We start from the raw sequence: 27,883 nt of genomic DNA on the forward strand, positions 1-27,883 counted from the left end.
ATGGGAAATTATAAATCTAGACCAACCCAGACTTGCACGGGTAACTAATGTCACTTTTTTTACAGGCAATGTGCCATCCATCCATCAGCAAGGAGCAAATGGTATTTCAGGAGATAACTCATTCTCCTGGTTTACTCTTGAGTTCAAGGCTCAGGTATTGTTCTTGACTTAACCCAGATACAGGCTGTGAAAGAAGACAAAAAAGCCAAAAGAGCTACTAAACTAAATTTATTTGGGCAATTATATAAAATCATAATAACTTGTATACTATGTTGATTTAACTCATACTTCATGAGAAAAACCTTTAAATCTCTAACTTGTTTCTGCTGTGTGTCTGTTGAGGAAAAAAGAGCTAACAAATGTAACCTGAACTTTAAGTTTTCTCTTGAATATTATTTAATATTAAAATATTTCTGATAAGGGTTCATATATGTGCACTGTCTCTGAAATCCTTGTATATGTTTCTGTATTGGCTGCAGCAGGAACAGTTTAATAGCTGCAATATTTTAAACTTTAATAGAAATATATATGAAATTGTACAATTGGATGTTTAAAAATCAAGTGTTTTGGTTACTGCGACATTATTCTTCTTGTGCTTTGAAGTGTTTTATCAGTTTGGAGTTTTTGTTGTAGATGAATGGAAGAAGAAAGTCAGTGAATCCTATGCCACAGTCACGGAGCGGTTGGAGGATGACCTGCAAATCAAGGAAAAGGAGCTGGCAGAGTTAAAGCATGTTTTCAGGTAAAATATTCTGTGAATCTCTTTATTGATTTCTTTCAAATTACTATTTGCTATCAAACCATATTTTCAGTTTCAGGTGTTTTGTATGGACAGAGTTTCTCCTGTGTGGAATGCATGCTCCTTATGTCTATTTTTGGGAATATGTGATCACAGTGCTGGGCAGAGCCCCACAGCAGAGTACCAGAATTAGTGGCTGCTGATTATTAATGCCAATATTTTACGACAAACACCTCTATACTTTTGTAAAATAATTAGCTCTAGTACAATGTCTGATTTTGCTGTGTGCTTTTCAGATTTGCTGATGTGTTTCTGCAGCCAGGAATATTGCTGAAGTGTACCACTGTAAACAAACACAAAAGCAGTGGATTCAAAGTTAGGAATTGGTTTTCTCAGGAGACCACATGCTCACACACAGGCTCACCCAGCAGACATGTTCATTACCTGCAAAGCTCCAGTGCAGCAAACTCCCAGCTCACAGACTGGAAATGAGTTGAGAAAAGCACTGAAACATTATTTTTGTATTGTAACCTTGTTAAATATGTGTAATGGTTGCTCCTCCCTCCGGGTGGGTTTATAGTTACACAAATCCAAGTGTTCTGCAAACTCAGGGTCATGGGTGTGCTGATACTGAGTGGAAGCTTCTATAGGCAGGCCGAAATTGAGGTTCTGCAAAGCAATATTAACTGAAGGTGTATTTAGTTTTTAACAAATGTAATTACTTATAGTGTTTGATGGATCACTAACAAATCAGTCTGTGCTGAAGGAAGCCCACAAGGCTCAATGACAAAAGCTAAAATGTCCAAGTACTGTCTCATTTAACAACCTGTAAGCAAGCACAGTGATCACTGTCCCGGTGATTTCATCTGGGGGGTATAAACTCACTTTTTAATAGGCTTTTCCTGGTTATTCTTTTCATCTAGCAAGATGGCCCCTGCCCTATGCATGTCCTACTCACCATTTCAAAATCAATACACATATTTTAAAAATACATCGTATTTATTATTGCATTAATACAGATGCTGAGTTTATATGGATTGTTTCTATTTTTAAAGAGTCTTTCCTCTTATTTTGCCTAATTTAGATAAATTTACAATGTATATATTGTGATTGCATAGCCAGATTTCTCAGAAAACAATAAATCTGGAGCACTCAACCTGATAGTATTAAAGTATTTCTAGATTTACAGACTGTAAACTGGGCATAAATTCAGCCTTGTGTCTCAAAAAAATTACATTGAGATTTCTCTTTTAACTGTTCCCCACATGCAAGAAGCTGTGCTGAAAGATGAAAGGAGTAATCATCTGTAAAATCCCTTTTTCAGCTCCGATGAAGCCTTCTGCAAAGTCAACCTGAACTACCGCACGGAGAACGGGCTCTCGCTGCTGCACCTGTGCTGCGTGTGTGGGGGTAGGTGCTGCAGCGGGGCTCCCCGGCACCAGCACGGATCTGCTCTGCCTGGCAGCAGGACTGAGCTCTCAGGGACCTTCTCAGCTGGAGGAGCAGCTCTCAGCATCGCTCTGAGCCGCCCGCTAGGGGCTTGAGTGGAGTTACAAAGAGCCCCACAAGCGCTGATTCCTCAGCCTGCCCCAGTCCTGGCTGGTGATGCAGCATGATTTACTGCAGGTGTTCAGCTCGTCCAAAAGTGCTTCTATGTGCATTTGTTAATCCAAACCCATCACAGAACATTTCTGGCTCCACACTTCTGGATTCTGTCCGTGGCTCAGGCTCCAGGACGGGGACCTTGTTGTAGCAGTACTTTGCCATATTTACACCCCCAACTTTTCTACCGTAATGAAAATACCTGTATTTTATTTCCCATTGATTAAAAGAAGAATAACTGAAATGATCTAATGACAAACATCAGCTGATAGGGCTTTTCCAGATAGCACATCAGAATACACAAGGGAAGAGGGCAAGATGTATTCTGGGATGCTCATACAAACATACCGATGGTGGGATTTTCCACTTGGATCCACACAGCTGCTCTGTTATCCACAAAAAAGTCATTAGTTCATGCACTTGGTTTGCTCTTGTTATACAATTTTCAGCAGAAATTGGCTGAGAGAGGCAGAGACTTTTACCCTGAGGTTTCAGCTCTGCAAAGTACTGACTAATAACATGCATAAATGATTTTATCAATCTTAGTTAGATGTTCACCATGAGGAACAACTTGATCCTGCACTACTGAAAAATGAGTGGATCTTTACTTGTCATTTTTGAGTGCAAGATCCTATCCAAAGATGGCATCAATACATGGGAACATCAGAGCAGTTGGGGTAGCTGAGAGGAAGTTTAGGAAAATGCACACTAATCATTAATTCTGTGATTACTCGGAGAAGGGCAAAGAGCTACTAGAGCTGACATTGTCCTTGGTTACTGTCACAAGTATTCAGAAGGCAGATGAATTTATTAAATTTATGTATTTATTCACTGTGCATCAAAAAAGGTCAGAGCAAAGCTACTGGCCTAGACCACGTTATTGGACCCACATTAGCACTCCCCAAAACGACCGTCCTTGTAAGGATGTCCTGTGTAGGAAGAGCAGTGCTCCAGTGCTGAGATGGCAAAGGAGCTCAGTGACTGAGGAACCAGAGGTTCCAGAAGCACCTTCTGGTTCATGGAGCTCTCTGCAGCATGCTCTGGATGCTAAAGGAGGGGTTTGCTTCTCTAGAAGTTCAGTTACCCTTACCAAATCCTCATTGAAGCGTGAACAAACAGTGAGCTGGTATGTGTCCAGACCTGCAATTGTCCCGGCCAATGAGATATTTCCATCAACCTCATCATTCTGAAGTATCAAAAGATATATTTTATTACTTGCCTCAGGTCAGCAGTCGAGATAACTATTTCTCTGCTTTTAAACTCATGCAGAAGCTTCTTACCTCATCTGCATGTTCTTTCCTGTAACTGTCTTTTTTTCTGCTTTTCTCTCTAAAGGGAACAAATCCCACATCAGAACTCTCATGCTGAAAGGGCTGCGCCCATCCAGACTAACCAGAAATGGATTCACAGCTCTGCACTTGGCAGCTTATAAGGTAAATTATTTTAAATAAAATTGATGGCAGGAAATCAAAGCTGAGCAACTGATTTGTCTGTACTGTCTAGATGAGCTCTCTAGTCATTATTTCTGGTGAAAATATAAGTTTCACATCTGTGGTGCACAGGAAAATGCCCCATCAAGAGCCCATGCACAGGAATCAGCATGTGCTTTTGCAGTGTCATCCATGGGCTGGGATATTGCTTTGGAATTGCTGGTGGAGACATCCAGTGCAACTGAAGACAGAGGAGTTGTCCAGTGCCAGCATAAAATCAGGATAGAGACATTTTAAGGCTTCAGTATAGCAAAAGAGAGAGGGCTGGTGCCTGGGGCAGAGCTCCCCCAGCCTCTCGAGGCACTCTGAGCCCCTGGGCCGTGCTGGTCCCTCTCCATCATGGCCAGCCAGGGAGCCCAGGGCGGGTGCTGCTCCCTTCAGCCGTGAGGGCCTGTCCCAGGAATGACGTGGCTCCAATCCCTGGCTTCCAGTGAAGCCATACGAGGAATAAACAAACAGACTCCACACCCTGGGGTAGTTATGAAGTGGGTATGTATGTCAGCGCCCGGCACAGGTGAGATAGCTCTCCAAAACTTGTGCCCTGAGCCTCAGTCTGACCCACACCTTTATTCCCAAAGCTGTTCCATATGCAATACATTGCACAACTTTTTCATGCATATTCAACCCCTGGCCCCGCCTGTCCTCGCTTCTCATGCTAAGTAAGTCCACGCCCTTCTGGGCACGCCTGGTTTGCTGTGGTGGTCGTACGGGGGTCTCTTGGTGGTCCTGAGGCTGAAGATTGTGGTCTTCCTCATGATTGAACTTTTGAACTTTTCCTCTCTGCGCGTGCGCTTTTGGTCCTTTGGTGTTATCTGAGTACGTCTGTCAGTCTTGATAGGCTTGGAGACAGAGGAGCTTCTTTATCTGGGTTCTTTGCCTCTTCTGGTATTGTTCTTTATGCAAGAAGCTTCAGAAATTTGCATTTTCCTATGCCCTGTGTACCAGGCAGAGGTTTCTTTAAGTAAAAGGTTAAAATTCAACACATAATTCTACAAGCTAAAATTTAAATGCTTAATTCATTCTGTTGACTCAAGTGAACTGCAAAGGTCTCTCTTTCCCCAGGACGACGTGGAGCTGCTGACGGCGCTGCTGCACGGCGGGGCTGACATCCAGCAGGTTGGCTACGGGGCGCTGACGGCCCTGCACGTCGCCACCATGGCTGGCCACCACCAGGTATGCCACCCTGAGGCTGTGCAGGACTGAATCAGCTGGCTGCTGATACGGGCAGCTCATTCTGGTTTGCATTGTTGTCTTTCAGAACAAAATTCAGAGCTGCTTAATTACAGCTGGATTTTAATTTTTTCTGCATTTTGGGAAAATCATATCTGTGCGTATATTTTTACACTGAGCAAACATGCACAAAAGGAAACAGGTCAAAGGCTGGACTTGATAGGTCTTGGAGGTCTTTTCCAACCTTGATGATTCTTTGATTCTAATAGTTCTGTGCAGAATGATGGTGGAGCTGTTAACCTGAGCCCTGACTCTGGGATGGTCTCATTCACAGGTATTTAATGTCTCCTCTCCACAGGTATTTAATGACAATACAAAGTCTTCTCTGAGCATTCTGTGGTTTCAAGTAATTTCTAAAACATCTGGGCCTTTTGCTGTAAATGCCAAAGGCAGACCTGCTGTTGCTCCCACATCCTGAGCTCCTGCTGAGGTTATGGGCAAGTTTAGGGTGCTCACAACCCAACAATATTAACTCAATAAGAAATAAACTGTTAGTAGTATTGAAAAGTTTCTTATTTCTTCCTTGGGAATGATCAGCTCTGTATCAGAAGCATCTCCATAAATGGGGTGGGGCTCTATAACTCATTTGGTCCATCTGCTGCTCTAGGAACCAATGATTTATAGTCCAAGTTCTTGCTTTCCTTCTTTACATTGCTGTGAAATTTTGAGTCAGCTTAGAAGTTCCTCTTCCAGGTAAAGTACCTTGTTTTGTCCACAATTTCATTAATATTTATGGAAACATGGAATATATTTTTCAAACCCCCTTATAAGGACGAGTTTTTATCCCTTGCCCTTTTCCAAAAGACAAAGTCCTTATGTCTGTCTCATGGGGTTTTTGTTGGCTCCTTCTGGCCTTCAGAGTGGCTTAATTAATTGTCTTTGAAGTGAAGATCATTGACTTGAGTGTTCAAAAAACTTCTGAATAAACCTTTTGTAAGAGAATTTTAAGAAAAATTGCAAAGTAAGAATATTGTGCATGTTGCTTCAAGTACTGTTTTGAAATAACATTTGGCTGTACAAGGAGAAGGGGAGCATTAGCTCCCCTTGTTCTCCAGGCTGTGCTGGTGTGAGCCCCACTGGGATGCTGCTGGCTGCCTTGGACCAGCCCACCCAGCTGCCTTCTCTGCAGCTTGGGAACATTCCCTGGGTTGCAAGCTTCACCTTCACTCACCATCTGTCTCCTGAGGATAAAAATATTTTTTTTTATCCTTAGTTTCTGAAGTATTTCTATCCTTGCACATCCCTCCAGCACAGCCTCCTACTTGTGATGCCTATATGACAGCTTTCAGTGCTTTCTAAGACTTCTTTTTTTCTTTCCTGGAAAGATATCTTGTCTGACAAACTATCAAACCTGTCTCTATACCCCTCTCATCATTTACACTTGAGTGGAGTTTGCTTAGTAAAGCACACAAAATTCTATTTATCAGGGGATCACAAAGCACTGCTGCCATTGCTACAGCCTGGAAAATGTGTCAAAACCCATCTAGTTTTATGTTCATCATCAGGAATGAATCCACATCACTCAACACAGTTTTTTTCACCTTGAAGATCCACCTTGAAAGCTTCTAGATGAATCTAGATTTTGAATTCCAGTTCCCAAAGAGTTTGAGGAGAATTGGAGTTATGGTCACGTCCCTGAATGTGTTACAGCCTCACAGTTCATGGCTAAATTAAAATCAGGCTGATCCAAAGACGTTTCAGTCATATTAGTGTAAAAGCTACAGGCCCAAACATCTCTTTTCAGAGACAGCAGCTGCAACTTCAGTTTTATCATGCTAGTTTGCTGGAAAATGTCTTAGACGAATCATTTGAAAGCCACCAAACCATTAAATCCCTGGCTGGCTGGCTCTATGTTCCCACCTCTGGCCCACCAAGATATTGAAAATTGGCCAGACATAGGAAACACAGTGGAGGGAATCAGCTGTGTTAACTAAATAATGGAGTGTGTTCTTTATTTAGCACCTGAGCATATTCCCACCCGTCCCCTGAGTGCCTGATAGAGCTGACAGAACAGCCAGCAGAAAGATCTCAGGGGATCTTTCTTCAGGTTTTTGTTATGTAGTCAAATGCTTTTTTGAGATTGGCAGCAGAAGGATCCACAGCAAAAGGATGTCAACACATGTGACATTTAGCAAGGGAAATTCTGACTGTATGTGGACGGGGTGAGGGGATCACAATGAGAGTGAAGCAGCACTGAGGGCGTTCCAGGGAGGATGCAGAACCCCCACACATGGCAATAATCAGACCTGGCCCTGCAGTGCTGCCTCCAGGGGAAATCATAGCTGATGCCACAGAAAAATGGTTAAAACTAATGGGAAATGGATACGTTTGCATATGTCAGGGCACAGACTTCATGCAGAAAATACCTTCAGGCCATCATATGAAAAAAGAATAATTGAAATTGTGTAAAGAAACAATCCCTGTACACTGATGTTGCTTGGGAAGAGTTTGTGTTCTCTGAGCACTCAGGAGTTGCATGGATTGAACTGACTGTCCTTGTTGTTGCACGTTTGCCATGATTTGGGGGTCTCAGCTGAAAGAGCAGGTGACAGACGTGCATCATGACAGCTGGCACTGCTGCCACCCTCCAGGGGCTCTCCATGGGCAGGCACCAGTGTGAGCAGCACAGTGCAGGAGCTGGCCACTGTCCAGTCCTTGGTAGCCCTTCAATCCCAGTTCTTCCCTCTGTCGTGACTCGTGGTCCAGCGTCTTTCACCACCGTGACATTCAAAACTTTGCATGCATCAAGCTGATATGCAGAACTTCTGAGGTAATCCCAGCCCAAGCCCTCCATGTGCCCAAAGACTCCCTCGTGCTTCAGAAAACCCCCTCCGGCTTCAGTGTAGAACCCAAAGTGGTTTCCCTCGGGCTTCTATTTTGGCAGCTATGCAGCAAGGCATTTCTTGAGAGTTCACAGCTTTCAAAAAAACATGGGCCTCCTGAAGGACCAAAAAAAGTAGAAATTTGAAAGAAAGCACTTAGGGTTATTTATTGAAACCAAAGAGCTCTTATGTTCTAAAATACAAAGAAATCTTTCCATGTTTGAGGATTTACCTTCACACATTTAAATTTAAAAGGATCTTTCATTTTGTGTGACTTTTTCACTTCTAAAAACTCTGATACGTTTACAGCTCTTTGTTCATAATGGCTAGAAGAAAATTAAAGGTTGTTCTGAGAATATCCAGACAGCCATTTCTGTGCCTCTTACTTCATGAATCAGTTTTTCTAGTGGCACATGGATTTTCAGGCTCATTTATAAAGCATCAGTGACATTCAGTGTTCAGTTCAAGTACTGTAAGTTAATCACTTTTACATGCTCTGCACCTTTATAACTCGTTTGTTTGGGGCTGTTTGGCATTTTTTAAACTGGAGGCATGAGGTTTCCAAGTCCTGTTTTACCAGCTGAGCACATGCAATACATGCACAGTGCTTGTGACGGGCGTTCCTGCTGGTTTCCTTGCAGGCTGTGGACGTTCTGCTGCAGCACGGCGCCTACGTGAACGTGCAGGACGCCGTGTTCTTCACCCCGCTGCACATCGCTGCCTACTGCGGCCACCAGCAGGTACCTGGGCACTCACAGCTCTGCCTGGGGGGCTCTGGGGCTGCTCCTTTGTTACACTGATGGCTCTGGTGTCCATTTGAAGAGGGTCCCACGGAGAGCAGGCCGGAGTAATGACACTCAAACCACTATGGCTAGATGTCATCCTTCTTTATTGTCTAATTTATCCATGTTTTATACCTTATTGCCTTACATAATACAACAGCTAATTAACATTCATTGGCTAACCTAATATGATTACATCTACAAGTCACTTGTTGATGGCTGTTATACTACAAGCCTCGTCTGATCAGGTTATAGGACGTGACAGTTTTCAGCGTCCAGCATTGACCATTGTGTTTGTACAAAGCTTATTGCCTTTTCAAGGATGTCCTAAATACTTTAAAGTAACTCTGTAATCTGCAAGCCAGGGTTGTCCAGTTCCTGCAAAGGAATAGCATCAAGGATAGCATGTCCTTGTTCCACAAGAAATTCCTCTACATCCATTCACCATAGAGGATGTTTTTCAGAATAGAATGTCTGCTTGCTTTTGATATTTTAATATTTTTATAGACATGTAACTTAAAAAATAGTTTTCTATTGAATCTCGTTTCCCTGTTTTAGCTTTACAGCGATGCTCACATACAGTATTACCCAATGCACTATTGCATCTGGTTTTCTTAGAGTTTTATTTTCATGTGATATTTTAATTAACCTTAATTAAATATTTAGGTAGCACACCTGTTACTGAAGTTTGGAGCCGATGTGAATGCAAGTGGTGAAGTTGGGGACAGACCTCTCCACCTGGCTGCTGCCAAAGGCTTTCTCAACATCACAAAGCTTTTGATGGAAGAGGGAAGCAAAGCTGATGGTAAGATATTTAAAAATCATCTTTAACACTTTGTTTTCTAAACAGAGTCTTAGCTGCCTAACACACACTCTTTGTACTGTGTGTCTGTGTATCATCTTTGGACAGCCAAAACAAAAAAACAGCAGTTGGAAAGCTTTCCTTGGTTAAGTATGCTGGTTTGTCATCTCACGTTTACTATATTTTCAGTAATAAGTTAGAGGTGAAAAACAGGGGCAGAAAACAAGATTAATATACAGGTGGCTCATTATTTAGACATTGATCCAGGCAGGGAACATGTGGCCATGTGGTGGGGGTCTGTAGTCAAAGTGACTCAAATGCACAGAGAACTAGTGAATGAGGTATGGGAGAAGGATTTTAAGTCAAAATTATGCAGCAAGTAATTTAAAATAATCAATATGGAAATCAAAATTCCACAGAAAAGGGGATTTTTTAGCACATGATTTATTATGCTCCACAAGCTTCCCACTCTTCACTGTGGGCCATTTTCTGTCTGAGAAAGTGCCTGTGTGAAGACTTGATGGGCTGGACAAAAGTCTCTCAGCACACTTTGGGTGCTGGGCGAGTTCTTCATCCAGGTGGCCTCACAGTGATGTGACTCTGGCTGGGACATAGCACTTCATTGCTTATATTCTGCATTAATATAATATTTAAAATATTTTCTCCTGTGGCTAATGTCAGTGTGCAGCTGGTGGTTCTGTGGGTTCTTTTCATGTGCACACCAGTGACACAGCCCACAAAGGCACACAAATGCTGTAACTTACAGGTCACATTTTAGGCATGTTGTGATTATCAGTGCAGAGATTCTTACCTGCACCTGAAGGGAGCCTTAAAGGAAGATGGAGAGAGACTTTTTACAAGGGCCTGGAGTGCCAGGACGAGGGAAATGGCTTCACACTGACAGAGGGCAGGGTTAGATTAAACACCAGGAAAAAATCCTTCCCTGGCAGGGTGGGCAGGCCCTGGCACAGGGTGCCCAGAGCAGCTGTGGCTGCCCCTGGATCCCTGGCAGTGCCCAAGGCCAGGCTGGACATTGGAGCTTGGAGCAGCCTGGGACAGTGGGAGTGTCCCTGCCCATGGGGAGGGACCTTAAAGATCAGGGTCCCATCTAACCCAGGCCATTCTACGATTCTGTGAAATACTGAGCAAATTCCAAATTATTTAAAAATTAATTTCTTACCCTCAGAGTAAGAGACAGAAATGTTTTTTGGGAAGTAACAGTATATTGCTTGGAAATGTAGTGCTGGTTAATACATCAATTTACCATGTTCTGTGTGAGTCCTGCCTGCAATCACACATCCTCCTCCTGCAACAAAAAAGTGTGGAGGGAAGCAGCGAGTCAGGTCTGTGCATACTGTTTTCAGTAGTGAGCTCAGGGTGTTTCAGCCTTGGTGTGTGTGCACTGGGCTGATATAATTATAATAAAGGGGGGAAAAAAGAGACGTTCTCTCATCATGACAAGGCAGTGGGAGGTTTACCCTCTGATAGAGAGTTTATTCCAAAAGGAAAGAATCTGGGGCACCATTTCAGGTTCTTCTCTTTAAACTCAAAATCTTCAGCACAGAAAAAAAGAAAAGAGAGACTGGAAGCGGGAAGCCTTTTGCTCTTAAAGTAGCACACTTTGAAACTTGCTGTAAATTCAGCAGCAGAGGAAAAGTCTTTAGTGCCCAGGAATGAAAGGAACTGGGGAAAGAACCTGAATAAATTTGGCACTGTTCAGTGCAGACCAGTAATTGGGGTCGCAAACTTGAGCTATTTCTTTTAACATAATGTGACTTGCTAGTCAGCCCAAACCCGCAGCGATTGCCCATCCCATAAGCAGGCAGAAGGATCCCTGGCAGGGATGTGCTCCATGACAGCTGGCAGTCTCCAACATTCCCATCTGCAGAGCAAGGATCCCCCAGGGGTACTCTGTGCAACTGCCCTTGGAATATTTTGCTACTACTGGTAGATGCCAGCAGTTCTGTCATGCCTGGATGTTCCCAATTCTGTTGATGTTGCTATTATCTTACTTTTGTTTCAAAATTGCTCTTTCTAAGGGTCATTTATAAGTCATGATTCTTTCATGGAAAGCTTTGCCAAAGGACTCAATAAGTTTGCAGCTGGAAGAAAGCAGTCATGCCCCAAGTTCAGAAAATCACCTTGACAGTGGTGCACTGCAGGTGGCACGGAACAATGTGGGTTTGATATCCAAAAGATCACAGAAATTTCAATTTTCAACAAATACGTCCGCAAATATTTTTCCAGGAGGTTTCCAAATGCATAAACACAACACATTAAATTCTACTAAATATCTAAAACTATCCCAGACACGCTGTGTTAAGGATAAAATCCTTTCTGTGGTCTTTTTCTGGGTCGACCGGCAGTGAATGCTCAGGACAACGAAGATCATGTGCCTCTGCATTTCTGCTCTCGATTTGGACACCATGACATTGTGAAGTTCTTACTGCAGAGCAGCTTTGAAGTGCAGCCCCACGTGGTGAATATCTATGGAGACACACCTTTACACCTGTGAGTGCCCTGGAGCAGCTGCTGGACAGGTTTGGGGCTCTTAGGAAAGCTGGTTTTGCTAACACCTCTGTACTGGCTTCCTCTTCAGTGCCTGTTACAATGGGAAGTTTGAAGTTGTCAAGGAAATAATTCAGCTCTCAGGAACAGAAAGTCTCACTAAAGAAAATATATTCAGTGAAACAGCTTTCCACAGGTGAGGTGTTCAAATGCCATTGTCAGTAGAGCTCCACTTTACACACGTGTGCAGCACAACACCCAAAATTACAAATGTCTCCCCAGCAGCCAGGTGAGGAACAGAGTGAGCAGAGAGCTACACAGGGAGGGTGAGTTTGTGTCATGGGATACATGACAGGGTATGAAGCAAGAGGCAGAACCAGGCAGTGAAAATCAGGTTCACCAACACCTGGTTGGACAATGGTTCCTCTCCTTGTCCAGTTTGGGAGCTGGGATCAGAACTTGTTCCACCTGGATGTCTGCTGGAGCCAGTTACTCTGAACGAGAAACCAGGTGGCAGAACACAGTTTGGTGGGCATGCTGGAATTTTGTAAAGGCTATTTAAGAGGCACTTTGCAACACAGACTGTTTGCACAACTGTGCAAGATTAGGTGATTCAGCAATAATTAGAATGTTTCTGAAATGATAAAAATGAATATGCTCTGGTGGAATAATCATGTATTTGCACATTTCTAATGATCCTTTATTACTGCATTTTTATCTCTTTGTAATTCCTTTTTGGCTACCCAAAGTACTTCTTATATGGACTATAGCGCTCACCACTCCCTTTTTACTTCTGCAGCGCTTGCACCTATGGAAAGAACATAGAACTTGTCAAGTTTCTTCTTGACCAGAATGTTGTAAGCATCAATCATCAGGGGAGAGATGGGCACACAGGTAACATCACCATACTTACTGGTATGAGGGTATATACCAGCACCAAAATATTGGGAAGCCATACACCATCAGGATTTCCAGCACCCCAGTGCCTTTCAGACAGAGCACAGCTTTCTTGAAGTATTTCTACTGGAGACATAGAAGTGATAAGGCTTCAGTGAGGATGTATCAGGCTCATTAGGATGTATATGAGTAACAAAACCTGCTGTAAACTGTTCCTCCCATATTAAGGCTTCTAAGTAGTGTTAGAAGTTATTCTGCAAAGAGATGGGTTTCTGGAATGTAGTGTCTGAAGGGCTCCACACCTTCCTATCCCCACTACACAGAGCTGCCTTTGTTTCCACTTGCTTTTTCTCACATACAGAGTCATTAAATGTGGTTTGCAGCTGGCAAAGGAAGTGGTGGCACATTGTGCAGAGGCAATAGATTGGTTCTTGCAGCCTTAATGTTTAATTTTCTCCTCTTGCCTCAGGTATTTTTGACGACATATTTATTTATTGAGAAGCTCAATTTGCACTTTACAGTTGTTGCTGCAGTCCCATTGCATGTTCTGACAGCTGTGCTCCCTGCACTTCTCTGATGTTCCAGGGTTGCACTGTGCTTGCTACCATGGCCACATTCGCCTTGTGCAGTTCTTGCTGGATAACGGAGCTGACATGAATCTTGTAGCTTGTGATCCCAGCAGGTCCAGTGGAGAAAAGGATGAGCAGACCTGTTTGATGTGGGCTTATGAGAAAGGTATTTTAATTTTCCAGTTTCTGCTACAAAACCCACAGAATCTGTGCAGGAAGGAGAGGGCAGCTTGGGAAGGAGATAATGCTGCAAAATAACCTGCCAATGCCTGCAGACCGAGCTCCCACCACTGCTCCCACCACCAGCCCTTCCATCTGTCATCTCAAATCCCTGTTAAGCATTAGTTTAATCCAGAAGAACTCAAGAAGAGTTCAGTGAACTCAAGAAGAGTTCACTGAAGACTATTGCCAGCTTCCATTGCAGGATTTCTGCAGCAGAGTTTTCCTTTGCCATATCTTGCATTTTAGGAGTAGGTGGACTTGAGAAAATAACATGCATGTTTTTACTGGCAGAAATTTCCCATATTTCTACAATTAAGAATCGCAGTAGGTTTAGATTAGCATCACCATGTCTTTGCATATTTTATAGGCATGTTTAACATTTTTTTTAAATCCCCTGATTTTGTATAAACTATTTTTTTAAAGTCTTTTGAGTTACCTGCAAATCCTTGTATTTCTCTTTCTTCCCTAGGTCACGATGCAATTGTGACCCTCCTGAAGCATTACAAGAGACCTCAGGATGAATCCCCCTGCAATGAATACTCCCAGCCTGGAGGAGGTATGGGCTGAGCAATCATTTTACTCAAAGGGCCTGATCCAAAGACTGCTGAAATCTCTGGAAGTGCTCCACCCATGTCAGAGAGCTTTGGGTCAGTCCTGTCCAGCACAAATAAAATCTTTGCCATGGGACTCACCATTTTCTGGCCATACACAGATTCCTTTCAAGGTTGCAGCCATACAACACCCCAGTCTGCTGGGCCTGGTACAGTGAGGAAAATGAACTCTATCCCAGCCCAAACCAGCTCCCATCAGACGTGTTGGTGTGTTTATCTGAATTCTCACCCTTTATTATTAATTCTTTCTGGCATCATTGACTCATTAATTTATCAGCACCATCACTTATGTTGTCGTTGAACTCCCTAATTTCACTCTGTTCTTTATTTCAGACGGTTCCTACGTGTCAGTGCCATCCCCCCTAGGGAAGATTAAAAGCATGACAAAAGGTATTTGCAATGGCAAGGGAAAACGTGAACTTTTGTGGTCCTTTGATCCAATGTGTTTGTCAGCCTGAACATCCTACACGGGATTCATGATTCCTGGACTTTTTATGGTACATTTCCCTGGGATATTTTTAGGAAACAGTATACTTAGCTTTGTTACTCAGGATAATGACAATTTCTGTATTTGCCTTGTTTTCATTCACTTTAAAAATATATATATTTATTTTTATTTCTTTGAGGAAAGTCTGTTATGTGAAATAGCACTAATGAAATACCCGTTTCTCCATGAATGCAAATAAGTATCATTTAAATCACACCATAGAACACCTGAATTATCCTTATAAGAAAAATTCTGTCCAAAAATAATTTGTGAAACAAATACAGCTGAAACATTCAGATAAATATTTTAAGGTATTTTAAGATATTTTTCTCTCTTTTTTTTTTTTTTGTAGTACTTTCAATTTTCCACTTTAAATGTTCACTCTGAATATAATCAAATCCTTACATCCTTTACATAGCAGTATCAAAATGCTCTGTTTAGAAATATTCTGATAACTTTATAATAATAAACTAAAAAGAGAGATAGAGACATTTGACAACTAAATTCAGTTGCAGAGTTTAGATTCCACGTGTCACCAAGGGCCAGTTGGCTCTGGAATAGCATCCCCAGCAGCAGCAACGAGCACTGGCTGCACAAAAAGAAGGAATGAGTTCTCCATGTAAGGGATTCTGCGCTACCATCCCATGGTGCAGGCAGAGTCTGGGACAGTGCTCGTGGCTGCCAGGTGCTAAAGCCAGGAGTGCCCAGGGCAGCCTGCACAAGGATGTGTCTGTCACTGGGCTCTGCTGTAACAGGGAGCAGGATTAGCAGTCAGTTTACAGGGAAAAGTCAGCTTTCCCAGTGCAAGAGTTCTGGAGTCCAGTGCTTTTGTGCCTGATCCTCCCCTGGCCGTGTTTTACAAAAAGGTTGGGTGTTTCTCTTGCAGAAAAGGCCGATGTCCTCCTCCTCCGTGCTGGCTTGCCATCACACTTCCACCTGCAGCTCTCTGAGATAGAGTTCCACGAGATTATTGGCTCAGGTACCAGAAGTGAAAGTGCATTCACTTTAAATGTTTGATGTTCATAACAAACATATTTGAGCTCATTTATTTTAAACTATTTTAGGGTCTTTTGGAAAAGTCTATAAGGGACGATGTAGAAATAAAATTGTTGCAATCAAACGGTAAGTTTGTCAGGTTTTTCCATCCTGCTTGGTCAATCACCCAGCTTGAAGTGTTTCAAAAGCCCATATTTTATGATACCTTTGCCTTCTGCTTCGTCTCCTGTCAATCCTAAGTTACCGAGCCAACACGTACTGCTCCAAGTCTGATGTGGAAATGTTCTGCCGTGAGGTTTCCATCCTCTGCCGACTGAACCATCCCTGTGTCATCCAGTTCGTGGGAGCCTGCCTGGATGACCCCAGCCAGTTTGCCATTGTCACCCAGTACATCTCTGGGGGATCACTCTTCTCCCTGCTCCATGAGCAGAAAAGGTATTGCCCTCATGCACCTGTGGGCCTGCTTACAGAATTTAGAAGAGCAGGAAATCGAAGCTGATGTAAATATTCATTTCAGCATAGGACAACAGAGAAAGGAGCACTCTAGAAAATGTTAAGCTTTGGTTCAGTTTATTGGGTGTACAAGGTAAACTGATAAGTCTTCACAAACTTCTTAATGTCATTATTTTACAGTATATAGATTTACTTTACATAGATTATGTAACATTATTTTGTATGTAAAACAATTTTAAATGTTGCATGATTTACAGATCAGAATAATTTTCAACTGTCTATTAACTTCAAGTAATCTTTTTTTTTTTTTTACAAAATACAGAATTCTTGATCTGCAGTCTAAATTAATCATTGCTGTAGATGTGGCCAAAGGCATGGAGTACCTGCACAATCTCACACAGCCCATCATACATCGGGATCTGAACAGGTCAGTTTCTGTCTTTAACCTAAAAATTTAGACAACATGAAAGCTCAAAGCCACAGGGACACCGTGCAGTCTCCTGCAACCCCAGTGTCTCATTAGCACTCAGTTGAAAATAATCTCAAGGGTTTTATACAAACCTGTACAAATCACAACAGTTTAACTGTGGTTGTCCTGGAAGGCTGCAGTCACTGACAGTGTTTTCCTGCATCTGTTTGTTTGCCTGAATCTCTGTTTTGCAGTGCTGAGTTTCAGCCTAACACCGTCTGTCAAAGGGCACTTGGTCACATTCCCTCATCACTTCATCCCTGTCCCTTTGCTTTGTCTCTTTCACTGTAAATATCTCCCCACAATCACTGAGTTGGTGTGTTTCTCAGTTTGCTTGGCTCATTCGTTGCAGCTAACAGCAGCTCTGGCTGCTCCCCTCTGGGAGCTGGGATTCTTGCATGGGACTGGGCACTCATCCATCTCTTTGGTGGTGTCCCAGTGGGAGCACTGGGGCCTTGTATCTGCAGGGAAAAGCCTGTTCTTTCTGTTCTAGCTGTGGATACCGTCTTGTGCATGTTTCAGCAACAGGGATGAAACACCTGAGCTGCTCTGATTGCAAGATTGGAGATGAAAACCATCCTTTTGCTAAAGCCAAAACATGGTCCTTAGCTCTGTCAGCCCTCAAGAGCAGCAGGCACACTGGCATGGCATCCTCCACTATCCTTGGAGCCTCTTTCACATCCCTGCATCCTTGCCCATTCCTTCCAGGCCACAAATTGTGTTGTTCCAAGGCAAAGCCTTGCTGCTGAGGCAGTGGCACGAACCAAGAACCCCATGCCTGACTGCAGCCTGTGGAACTGCTCTAGGGGAGCCAGGGCTCAGACCAGGGCAGCCAGGGCTAAGACCTCACAGGGCAGCTTCATGCCTTGGTGGCTCTTAGGAGAACAGTTCTGCAGTGAAGGATTTTAAATAATGATTTCCTCAAAAGAAAACCCAAACCAGTATCTTCCTAGAGAGCCAGAAAGCCCCACAGAAGTCATATAGGTCATATTTGTGAGGGTCAGAAGATAATGTGCTCTAGGGTTGTTGGTGCCATTGATGTGTGCTGCTGAGAGAGCTCAACTTCTGAAAGATGAGTGCAAGAGCAGGAGTCATGTTTGCAGCATGACTCCCAGCCAACCCACAGGCACAATTACCAGATGAAAATCTTTGCAACAGCTTAAGAGAAAGACTAAGAGTGAAAATCTGTGTTAAGTTTTGCCAGTGGCTTCACAGGAGCCTCATATTTTTTACCTTAAATTTTCACAAAACTCATAACCACCTTTGTGAATTCTGAAATCTAATGCACTGCATATAATGCATTAAATAAACCTGCAATATGGCTTGACAGAAAAGAGAAGAAAATTAATCTTTCGTGTCTCTACCCTGGAAAAGGGGTTATCCTTCCATTTGAAGAATAATTGGGAGCTTTATTTTGCTTTTCAGTTCTGACAGCCATCAGAAATGGTGACATGCATCAACTTATTACCACTTACACCACGGTGAGGGATGGCAGCCACGATGATTATAGCACTTTAATAAAAGAGAGACCATTTTATTATCCATTTAATTTAAGCCATAACAGCTGAACATGGCTGGAGGAAGCCTTTGAGTGACTGACCTGTTTTTGATGACTCTAACTATCTGTGAACACTTCTGAGAGCTGCTTGGTGAGGGAGATGAGAGAGAGGATGGCAGCCTGGTGGTAATGAGGACAGAGTCCATGACTCCTCTTTGTTGAAATATCCCTTGTGAAATCCTAAAATATCCATTGCTTTTCATTACACCCACAGCGTGTGAAAAGCAGAAGGATCTTTTAATGGCCCGAATCCCTGTGAATGGGACATGCTGAGCCTGTCACTTGCCATGGGAGAGAGAAGCCTCTGTGCCTGGCAGACCCCAGCACCATGTCCTCGCCCAAAGCCAAGATGATTGCACACTCCTCATTCTTACCTCGTTTTCTTCCTTCCATGGTTTCATGAAGAGAACAATGCCTGCTCTCACCACTGCAATCCCTGTGTGACCTTAAGAGAAGACAATTAATTTCTGATTCTGCTGAACTCAGTATTAGTCTTCTGCCAGCTCAGTTCAGCTTGGATTTTTCTTGCTGTATTTCTCAAAACCCAAGCTTAAAAGTACCTGTTTCATCTGAGGTTTTCAAATTTTCCAGTGTCACTGAGGCAATAACAGCATTTTTAAGATGTACCTTCCAAGCCTTATTTCTGTGGGGTGTATTTTTTACTTTAAAAAAGAAAAATCATTACTGTAGTGCTCCCTGGAGGTAAGAGACTGACAAAACCCTGTCAGAGCCTGCTTCCTGCTCTCAGACATACCCATCAATGCACTCAGCACCAAGATGAGCATTTCAGCACTGTTGGTCAGATCCTGGGCCAGGGGAGGTTCAAGTTGGGCATCAGGGAGGATTTCTTCACTGAAAGGGTGGTCAGGCACTGGAAGAGGCTGCCCAGGGCAGTGGCAGATTTCCCATCCCTGGTGGTGTCCAAGGAAAACTGAACATTGCACTCAGTGCTCAGGGCTGGGGACAAGGTGGGGATTGGTCACAGGTTGGACTCTGTGATCTTGGAGGTCTTGGAGACTTCTTTTCCAGTCTCAAAGATTCTGTGATTCTATGAAAGGCTGATGCATGCCATGAGAAGAAAGAGAATTTCATTTGATTTCTCTGCTTCTCCACAAAAACTGTCAGCCTAGGTCTTCATTATGTCTTGACTTGTCAAGTTGGATTTATTCATGTCTACACAATCCTGGAATAGATTGACATTGAAGCTAGGGCTCGGTGCAGTTTATTGACATTGAGACATGGTGATAATTTTTGTCCCTACTGACAGAGGCCAAATTTGAGCAAAGAGCACAGCAAAGTCTGTAGCTTTGTATGGCTTGTGTACCTACACCCACCCTGGGGCACAGCCTTCAAGAGTCTCTCTAGTTCAGCCTTGTGTTTGATTCATATTTTCATTTGGCATATGGTGTGGGTCTCAAAACAATTCCACATGTCATACTAAAATCACGTCAATGTTTTGATGGAAAGTACATATGAGAGCTAAAATCATATCAAATACAAATCAAGAGACTCATGGTTACATTTTTATGATTAAATTTATCATCCCAAGGGTTGGGTTTAAGTGAAGGTGGAAATCTTGAAGACAGTGATTTGTAGGAGTCCTGCTTGGGAGAGCTTAATTTTTTTTTTCTGTCCTAACACTGCTTTCTGATAAAATTTATGTTCCTCACTTGACTGTTCTTGTTTGTGTCCGCAGCTCTAATATGAGCAAGTTGTGCTTTTTGTTGAGACCATCAATATTACTTCCATTTTCCCTCCTCATATAAACTCTTGCCAACTTTTTCATTGTTGTTTTTCATACACTTTTCACTCTTCTGAATTTTCTTGGCTCAGTCAGCATTTGATAAATATCCTGAGAGCATTGTTGTGTCCACATTCCTTATGCTGTGATTTGCTCAACCCTTACACAGACCTGTGCTGTGAAGGTGTAGTGACTGGGGCAGGGAAATCTTCTTCTCCAGAAGTACTGGAAACTTGTGACCTAGCTAAAGCAGCTTGTGGGTCTTTCCCCAAGTTCCCATTTTGTTTGAACGCTGTGGTTTTTTTGCCGATTTCTAAAAGTCTCTCTGGCTTTGTTGCATGCAGATGAGTCAAAGGTTGGCTTGCCCTCTCAGGGGGAATGTGTACTTTCTACCAGTAAATACGAGGCATACCTGTAGACATATAGCTATCCAAGGAGGTGATTTGAACTCAAATGTTTAGCTATGACCCAAAAACTATAGCATTTTCACCATCTTTAAGACACTATCAACTACCTATAGTGTTTTTTTTTTTCCCAGTCACAATATTCTCCTATATGAGGATGGTCATGCAGTAGTTGCTGATTTTGGAGGTAAGGAGTTTTTATTAAACACTTATAAATTAACCCCAAATTCTCTAAAACTAAACATGTGCTTACTGAGAGGTCCTGTGGAATTGCACTTAAGGTAGGACTTCTGTATAATAAGTGTATTGGCCAGAGAGTAATTCTTTTTCTTGCTCTGTTTCAGAATCTCGATTTCTGCAATCCCTGGATGAAGACAACATGACAAAACAACCTGGGGTTTGTTTATTTTGTTTCTTGTTTTGTTCCACATAATTAATATCAAACATACAGGCAAACACAGTTTAGGAGAAAAGACATTGGAAATATGATTGTTGGAATAGATGGACAGGTATAGTATTAAATCTCTCTCAGAGTTTTTCTGTCTTGGTTTTATTTTTTTCCTCTGTCTTCAAGAACAGAGTTGAGGAAATAGATGACATCTGCAGCAGAAAAAAAAAATGCTTTATGAGGCTGTCTTTGGAGCTCTATTGCTCCAATTCCTCACTAAAGAGTTATTTTTAATCCACTCTTCCCTATGCACATGCTGTTGGCAGGTGGTTCCTTTTTCTAACAGCTACTCAGCACTGGTTCCCTTATTTCACAGTTCTTTTCTTCACAGTAGCCCATTGCTCACAGTCAGATTTACAAGACAGTTGTTGTCTTCATTGGTTTGAGTCCAGATGTGGCCTGTGTGTCACTCCATGGCCAGGAACGTTCACATCATCCCAGCTGTTAACGTGGGCTGGGATGGGTGGTGGGGTGGAACAGAGTGGCAGTGCCAGAGGATGGTGGTGCTAGCCCAGGCCTTGGCAAGCAGCTCTTTAACCCTCAGTAGTGGCTCTCAATGTGTGGGTGGAGAGTAGGGAACACAAGGACTCTAAATATCCACCCTGAACCCAATACCCCAGGAACAGACAAGTTGCTTGTGAAGCAGCCTCACAACTGGGGCCTGCAGAGTGCAGCAAGACCCCAAGAGAGCAGGCCCCAGTGCAATGCAGCTATTGCCAGCTTTTACTTCTGCCAGCTGCAGCAGTAGTTAATTCCTATTATATGCCATATATGCATATATCTCTCAGGCCGTATGATGTGGTTTCCCATCCTTGAGCCTGGGGTTTTTATTCTCACCCTACTGTGATATTTTAAGCCAGCTCAGCCTGGCTCTCTAGACCTGAGACAGCACTAATGCAGTTCCATATCATGCACTGTAACACACTGACTCAATCTTGCAAGGCAGGTGAGAGCTTTTCCTGGCAGATTACCAATTATTTTATTGAGTGATGGAGGTAGGAGGTAAAGAAACAAAGGAAAACACATGTACAAATACAGGAACAGGTGCTTGTGTGAGGAAGCAAACACTGCTAACGTGCAATTGCTGTTTCCTGGTGTGCAGAACCTGCGCTGGATGGCCCCTGAGGTGTTCACCCAGTGCACAAGGTACACCATCAAAGCCGATGTCTTCAGCTACGCCCTGTGCCTCTGGGAGCTGTTAACAGGGGAAATTCCCTTCGCTCACCTCAAACCAGGTAACATGCTCAATGAATTAATATTTTAAATTTCTCTGAAGTCGAGAAGTAGCTACACTGTGTGATTTTAACCCATATCATACTGGTGTGTGTTATTAAGTGCTGAGATATTGCATTTGGTGAAGAGCACAGAACTATCCTATCTAGGTCTAGAACTAGGAACAAGACACTCTGACTACTGGGTGTCTGTCTCTCACATGACTGTTGGGATTGCAAAGCCATTCCTTGGTACATCTCCTTGGTGTGCCTCAGGACAGCATCCACAAACCGGGGGGAAGGGGGGTGTACAACAGCAGAGCAACATTTCCAGGGCTGAACTTTGCACTCCTGAGATTCTGACCCCTGGATGTCTGAAAAAGAGCTGTTAGAGGTCATGAGTGCTGCAGGACGTGGTCAGGGCCAGCATGGGTAAGAAGGGAGGGTTCAGCCCCTTTGCCAATGAGACCCTCACTGCTGTCTGACCTGTGACCAGAGGCGGGCCTGTGGCCATGGTGATGGGCATCTCAGTCTGCTCTTGGTCTGATGGCAAAAGCCTCCTTTAACCTCCAGCCTCCATCCAGCCTTTATTCCTTGGTTGGATGGCTCAGCAGTAGGTTTCCATACTGCTGAGTGTCTCAGAGGTGGGCAGGGTGTTCCTGGGACAGGGGTGACTCTGGGGCTGGCGGGTGTCTCAGAGGTGGGCTGGGGTGTTCCAGGGTGACTCTGGGGCTGACGGGTGTCTCAGAGGTGGGCAGGGCTGTTCCGGGGTGACTCTGGGGCTGGCGGGTGTCTCAGAGGTGGGCAGGGCTGTTCCAGGGTGACTGCGGGCCTGGCGGGTGTCTCAGAGGTGGGCTGGGGTGTTCCAGGGTGACTCTGGGGCTGACGGGTGTCTCAGTGGTGAGCAGGGTGTTCCTGGGACAGGGGTGACTCTGGGGCTGGCGGGTGTCTCAGTGGTGAGCAGGGTGTTCCTGGGACAGGGGTGACTCTGGGGCTGGCGGGTGTCTCAGAGGTGGGCAGGGCTGTTCCGGGGTGACTCTGGGGCTGGCGGGTGTCTCAGAGGTGGGCAGGGCTGTTCTGGGGTGACTCTGGGGCTGGCGGGTGTCTCAGAGGTGGGCAGGGCTGTTCCAGGGTGACTGCGGGGCTGGTGGGTGTCTCAGAGGTGGGCTGGGGTGTTCCAGGGTGACTCTGGGGCTGGCGGGTGTCTCAGAGGTGGGCTGGGGTGTTCCTGGGACAGGGGTGACTCTGGGGCTGGCGGGTGTCTCAGAGGTGGGCAGGGCTGTTCTGGGGTGACTCTGGGGCTGGCAAGGGTCTCAGAGGTGGGCAGGGCTGTTCCAGGGTGACTGCGGGGCTGGTGGGTGTCTCAGAGGTGGGCAGGGCTGTTCTGGGGTGACTCTGGGGCTGGTGGGTGTCTCAGAGGTGGGCTGGGGTGTTCCTGGGACAGGGGTGACTCTGGGGCTGGCGGGTGTCTCAGTGGTGGGCAGGGCTGTTCTGGGGTGACTCTGGGGCTGACGGGTGTCTCAGTGGTGAGCAGGGTGTTCCTGGGACAGGGGTGACTCTGGGGCTGACGGGTGTCTCAGTGGTGGGCAGGGCTGTTCCTGGGACAGGGGTGACTCTGGGGCTGGCGGGTGTCTCAGTGGTGGGCAGGGTGTTCCTGGGACAGGGGTGACTCTGGGGCTGACGGGGGTCTCAGAGGTGGGCAGGGCTGTTCTGGGGTGACTCTGGGGCTGGAGGGTGTCTCAGAGGTGGGCAGGGCTGTTCCTGGGACAGGGGTGACTCTGGGGCTGGCGGGTGTCTCAGAGGTGGGCAGGGCTGTTCCAGGGTGACTCTGGGGCTGACGGGTGTCTCAGAGGTGGGCAGGGCTGTTCTGGGGTGACTCTGGGGCTGACGGGTGTCTCAGAGGTGGGCAGGGCTGTTCCAGGGTGACTCTGGGGCTGGCGGGTGTCTCAGAGGTGGGCTGGGTGTTCCTGGGACAGGGGTGACTCTGGGGCTGGCGGGGGTCTCAGAGGTGGGCAGGGCTGTTCTGGGGTGACTCTGGGGCTGACGGGTGTCTCTGGCTGTCCCGTGCAGCAGCAGCAGCAGCAGACATGGCTTACCACCACATCCGCCCCCCCATCGGCTACTCCATCCCCAAGCCCATCTCTGCCTTGCTGATGAGGGGCTGGAACGCCTGTCCTGAGGTGAGTGCCCCAGCAGAGAGAAAATGGGCACTTTGCTCTGTCTGATGCCCCCAAAAACAGTTTCTGTGGGAAGGGTCACTGCAGAAAGCCCCCAGGCAGGCAATGGGGTGTGTCTGGAAAGACAGGAGAGTTGGTGAATTGAGGAGGAAAGTAAATTAACATTTAGCCTTTCAACAAAACTTAATTAATCACGTAATACTGATTATGACTTGAGCTGTTACAGAATGAGTAGAAAATTCCTTGCTACTCAGATTTTTGTAAGAATTGGTTAATGACAGCATGGAACACACATTCATTTAAAAAATCATTAATAATGTGTCATATTAAAGTGCTGACTTTAATTGAGATTGGTGCAGTCCCTGTGTCTTGTCAGCATTCCCACAGCCAGTCAGCCCCTATAAGGAGAAACCATCTTTTCAGAGTCCCAGTAAAGTTTGTTACCCATCTGTGACTCCAATGTCACTTCATCTTGCCAGTGTTTTAGAGCTTCAAGACAGAACTATAAAACAATTCATGGCTCAATCAGGCCACTGAAGGCCAGAAGTTTGCACAAGATGTGAGCAAAAGCCTGTCAAAGTTATCTTTATTAAGGGTTTTTTGCTACTTTTCTCTATTAGGCTCTATTTTGCTTTACTAAAAGTGCTTTGCTACCATTTGTTATGGAAAAATGGTGAGTTTTGGGGCTCAACGAGTGTTTACAGGTCAAAATTCTCCACAAGGTCTGCTCAGTTTAAAGGAAAAAAAAAAGCAGAAAATGGAGTATACCTGTAGGGGTTTTGCTGGATGGCCATAAAATGCCTCCAAGTTAGAAAATGTATCCTTTTATTTGTCTTTAATTTCATTCAAGGCTCATCCCAGCTGAAAACTAGTTCCCATGTGACATGTCCCTGTTTCTATTTATCAGGTACTTGAACATCTGTTTCCCAGAAACTTTTGACAGCAGCTTTTTCCAAAGGCAAACTGGTGATTAGAAGATTAGCAGCATCTCCTGGGATGCCTTTTTCATTGGCTAATTGGATTTGTGAGCTTTAATTAGAGCCAGAGAATTTGCCATAAGGCCTAGGGCTGAGCTCTGTAAAGAAGTAAACATTTAGTTTTATTAAGTGCAACTCTCATGGACAAGGGAGGGAGGAGGATGGCCGTACAGGCAGCCTGGCCAGGAACTTGTCCACTGCTCCTCTCTGCTTTGCTGTGTCTGAAGTCCTGTTCATGGGCAAAGAGCAGAGCAAATAACTTCTTGATCTAGTCATCATTAGCTCAAATCTAATTGTTACAGAAAAAGAGATGAATTGCAGTTAAAGTTCATAAAGTTCACATGTCTTCATGTTGTAGCTCAGCACTGAACTTGCAGATTTCATCAGATTCCCAAACACACTGACAGCTATGCCATGAAATTCAGCGAGGGAAATGATGGGGACTGTGACTCATCCCTTCCCTGTGTGTCAATATAATCACATCAGATCTGCCTCCTCCCGTTTTTAACCCAGCTCTGGTTTTCCTGTTGTGTTCCCAGGGGAGACCAGAGTTTTCAGAAGTTGTCACAAAGTTAGAGGAGTGTCTGTGCAATATTGAGGTAAGGACCAGGCTACCAGCAGGGGAGGTCTGTGTGTATGCAAGCAGATGAGAGTGCAGAGGGGGACAGGGACAGTGGCAGCAGCTGAGGACAGCGGTGGCTTTGGAGCTGCTGGAAAAGTCCAAGGAAAAGTGGGATACGACTTACGCGAGGGAGATGAGAAAGGACTTGTAAATATGCCATAATGGTACCTTTATTTTTTTTTTTTTATCTAGTTAATGTCTCCAGCCTCCAGCAACAGCAGTGGGTCCCTGTCTCCCTCCTCATCCTCGGACTGCCTGGTGGCTCGGGGTGGCCCCGGGCGCAGCCACGTGGCCGCCCTGCGCACCCGCTTCGAGCTGGAGTACGCGGTCAACGCGCGAGCCCACGCTGCCTGCTCCCAGGGGTGGGTACGAGCCCCCGGGGCCTGGGGGCTCCCCTGGCGTGGCTGGAGGACAGAAGTAGGCTGTGCTGCTGGGAGGTGGTGTGGCAGGACCAGGAGAGGGCCCTGGACCTGTGCCATCAAAGAAAGTGGCCTTGCTGAGAAGGGAAGGGACAGAGGGACAGACAGAAAGACAGAATCCAGAGCCATCCAGCAGGTACAGAGGCAGGAGACAGCTATGTAAGGAAGAGCTTTGCAGAGGTTTGTGGGCGTCAGCATTGCTGGTACTGGTCCTACAAGGGTACATCCTAAAAGCTGGGTATCACTCATTTCATGACTACAGAACAGTAAGAACTCCTGATGTTTTTTAAGGCACAATATAGAACACATGGGTTCTATATTATTGTACCATTAAGTAAATACCTGAGGTGTTATACCCTACCACTTGGAGACCTGGTTTCAAGGGCAAACAGCAACTCCCATCCCTAGGATCAGGGATGAACCACATGTTGGCAGGACAGTGGATTTGGTCCATGCCTGGAGGGTAATTCCCCAATGTTCCTTGCCTGAGAAATGTATTTGCAAGGACCTTTTAGCAGTGACACACAAAAAACATGTCAATGACCCTGGATTGATGCCTGGAATTGTGTCCGAGATGGCAATCCAGAGACAGCTGTGAAGCCCCAAATGGGGTATTTGAGGGCAGTTACTCTGGGAAGGGTAACTGAGTGCCAGCAGGCCTGGGGGTCATGGTCTCACTTCATGACTTATTCTTGCTTTTTGTTTACTACACTGCTGTGGCTGGGCCTCAGGCTGATGTCTCATGGTACCGTTCTTTCCTTCCACTCGGGGGAAAAAAGTTCTCATGGTCTGGAGATGTGCCATCATCAGCCTTACAAACTGACACCTCCTGTTTAAATTGCAGCACTGGGCAACCCCCTTCTCAGGGCCTGTCTCTGGATGACATGAGAAGGAACTTCCACTACCCACCCGTGGACCAAAACGGTGAGCTATGCAGAGTGCTCCCCAAGCCCCCGGAGCATGGGACAGGCTGCTGTGCTGGCACGGGGGGCAGGGCTGGGGACCACTCTGTGCCAGCTGCAGGGACCCTCTCTGCTCCTCAGGGTACGTGTCAGACCCCTTGAGCACCATGAGGTTCCACTCCTGCAGCGGCAGCTTGGAGGACAGCAGCTGAGGGAGGGAGCGCCCACCTGCCCCAGCCTGGCTGTCACCACGGCCCCCTGAGCATCACACGGACATCCGTGCACTGAACAGCTTTAGTGTTGATGACAAATGTCCCTGTCCTGCATTCTGCTTCTGCATCTCCCTCAGCTGACCACCCCATGCCCTGCAGCAGCAGCTCTGACCGTGGAGCATTAAAAAAGAGAACAGAGGCAGGGCAGTTGAACTCTTCCTCTAGAAGCAATTACAGAGTTAATCGCGCTGTTATTTTCTGGGGGCTTTTTTCAAATTAACAAAATGTATCTGTAATACTGTCTGTGTGGCCAAGGCAGAGCTGCCTTCCTGACTGAGCAGGAATCAGTATTTCCCATGGATGGCAGGGTTCTGTGATGTGATTGAGGATGTTGTTCTACAGCCATGATCCCTGAAGCAGGTCTGCAAAGAGGCCTCAAGCAGTGTGACAGACATGAGCTATGACTGCATGGTGGGCTCTGACAATACTTCTGGCACACCTAGCATTACTTCAACAGTGCTGAAGCAATAAAA

The 27,883-nt window shown here is 45.1% G+C and overlaps 1 protein-coding gene across 1 annotated transcript; it reads left to right on the plus strand.

The window, feature by feature from the left end:
- Positions 1-27,883, plus strand: TNNI3K (TNNI3 interacting kinase). The gene is made up of 25 exons (XM_053984912.1): positions 1-40; positions 634-742; positions 2,064-2,149; positions 3,677-3,774; positions 4,894-5,004; positions 8,525-8,623; positions 9,332-9,470; positions 11,834-11,978; positions 12,067-12,171; positions 12,775-12,869; positions 13,458-13,607; positions 14,133-14,219; positions 14,608-14,664; positions 15,648-15,740; positions 15,826-15,883; positions 15,998-16,192; positions 16,533-16,637; positions 20,517-20,569; positions 20,727-20,779; positions 21,933-22,065; positions 24,112-24,221; positions 25,735-25,794; positions 26,010-26,179; positions 27,081-27,160; positions 27,280-27,883. Exons 1-25 carry the CDS (start codon positions 1-3, stop codon positions 27,348-27,350), a joined length of 2,502 nt encoding a protein of 833 aa, XP_053840887.1. The 3' UTR covers positions 27,351-27,883.

This window comes from Vidua macroura, chromosome 9, assembly GCF_024509145.1.
Source record: "Vidua macroura isolate BioBank_ID:100142 chromosome 9, ASM2450914v1, whole genome shotgun sequence".
NCBI classification, from domain to species: Eukaryota; Metazoa; Chordata; class Aves; order Passeriformes; family Viduidae; genus Vidua; species Vidua macroura.

Bases quoted from the DNA above. Each gene is read 5' to 3' on its own strand.
- TNNI3K (XM_053984912.1), top strand. From the start codon at position 1: ATGGGAAATTATAAATCTAGACCAACCCAGACTTGCACGG. The intron at 20,570-20,726 runs GTAAGGAGTTTT...GCTCTGTTTCAG, and splicing joins AGTAGTTGCTGATTTTGGAG to AATCTCGATTTCTGCAATCC. The intron at 27,161-27,279 runs GTGAGCTATGCA...TCTGCTCCTCAG, and splicing joins CCCACCCGTGGACCAAAACG to GGTACGTGTCAGACCCCTTG.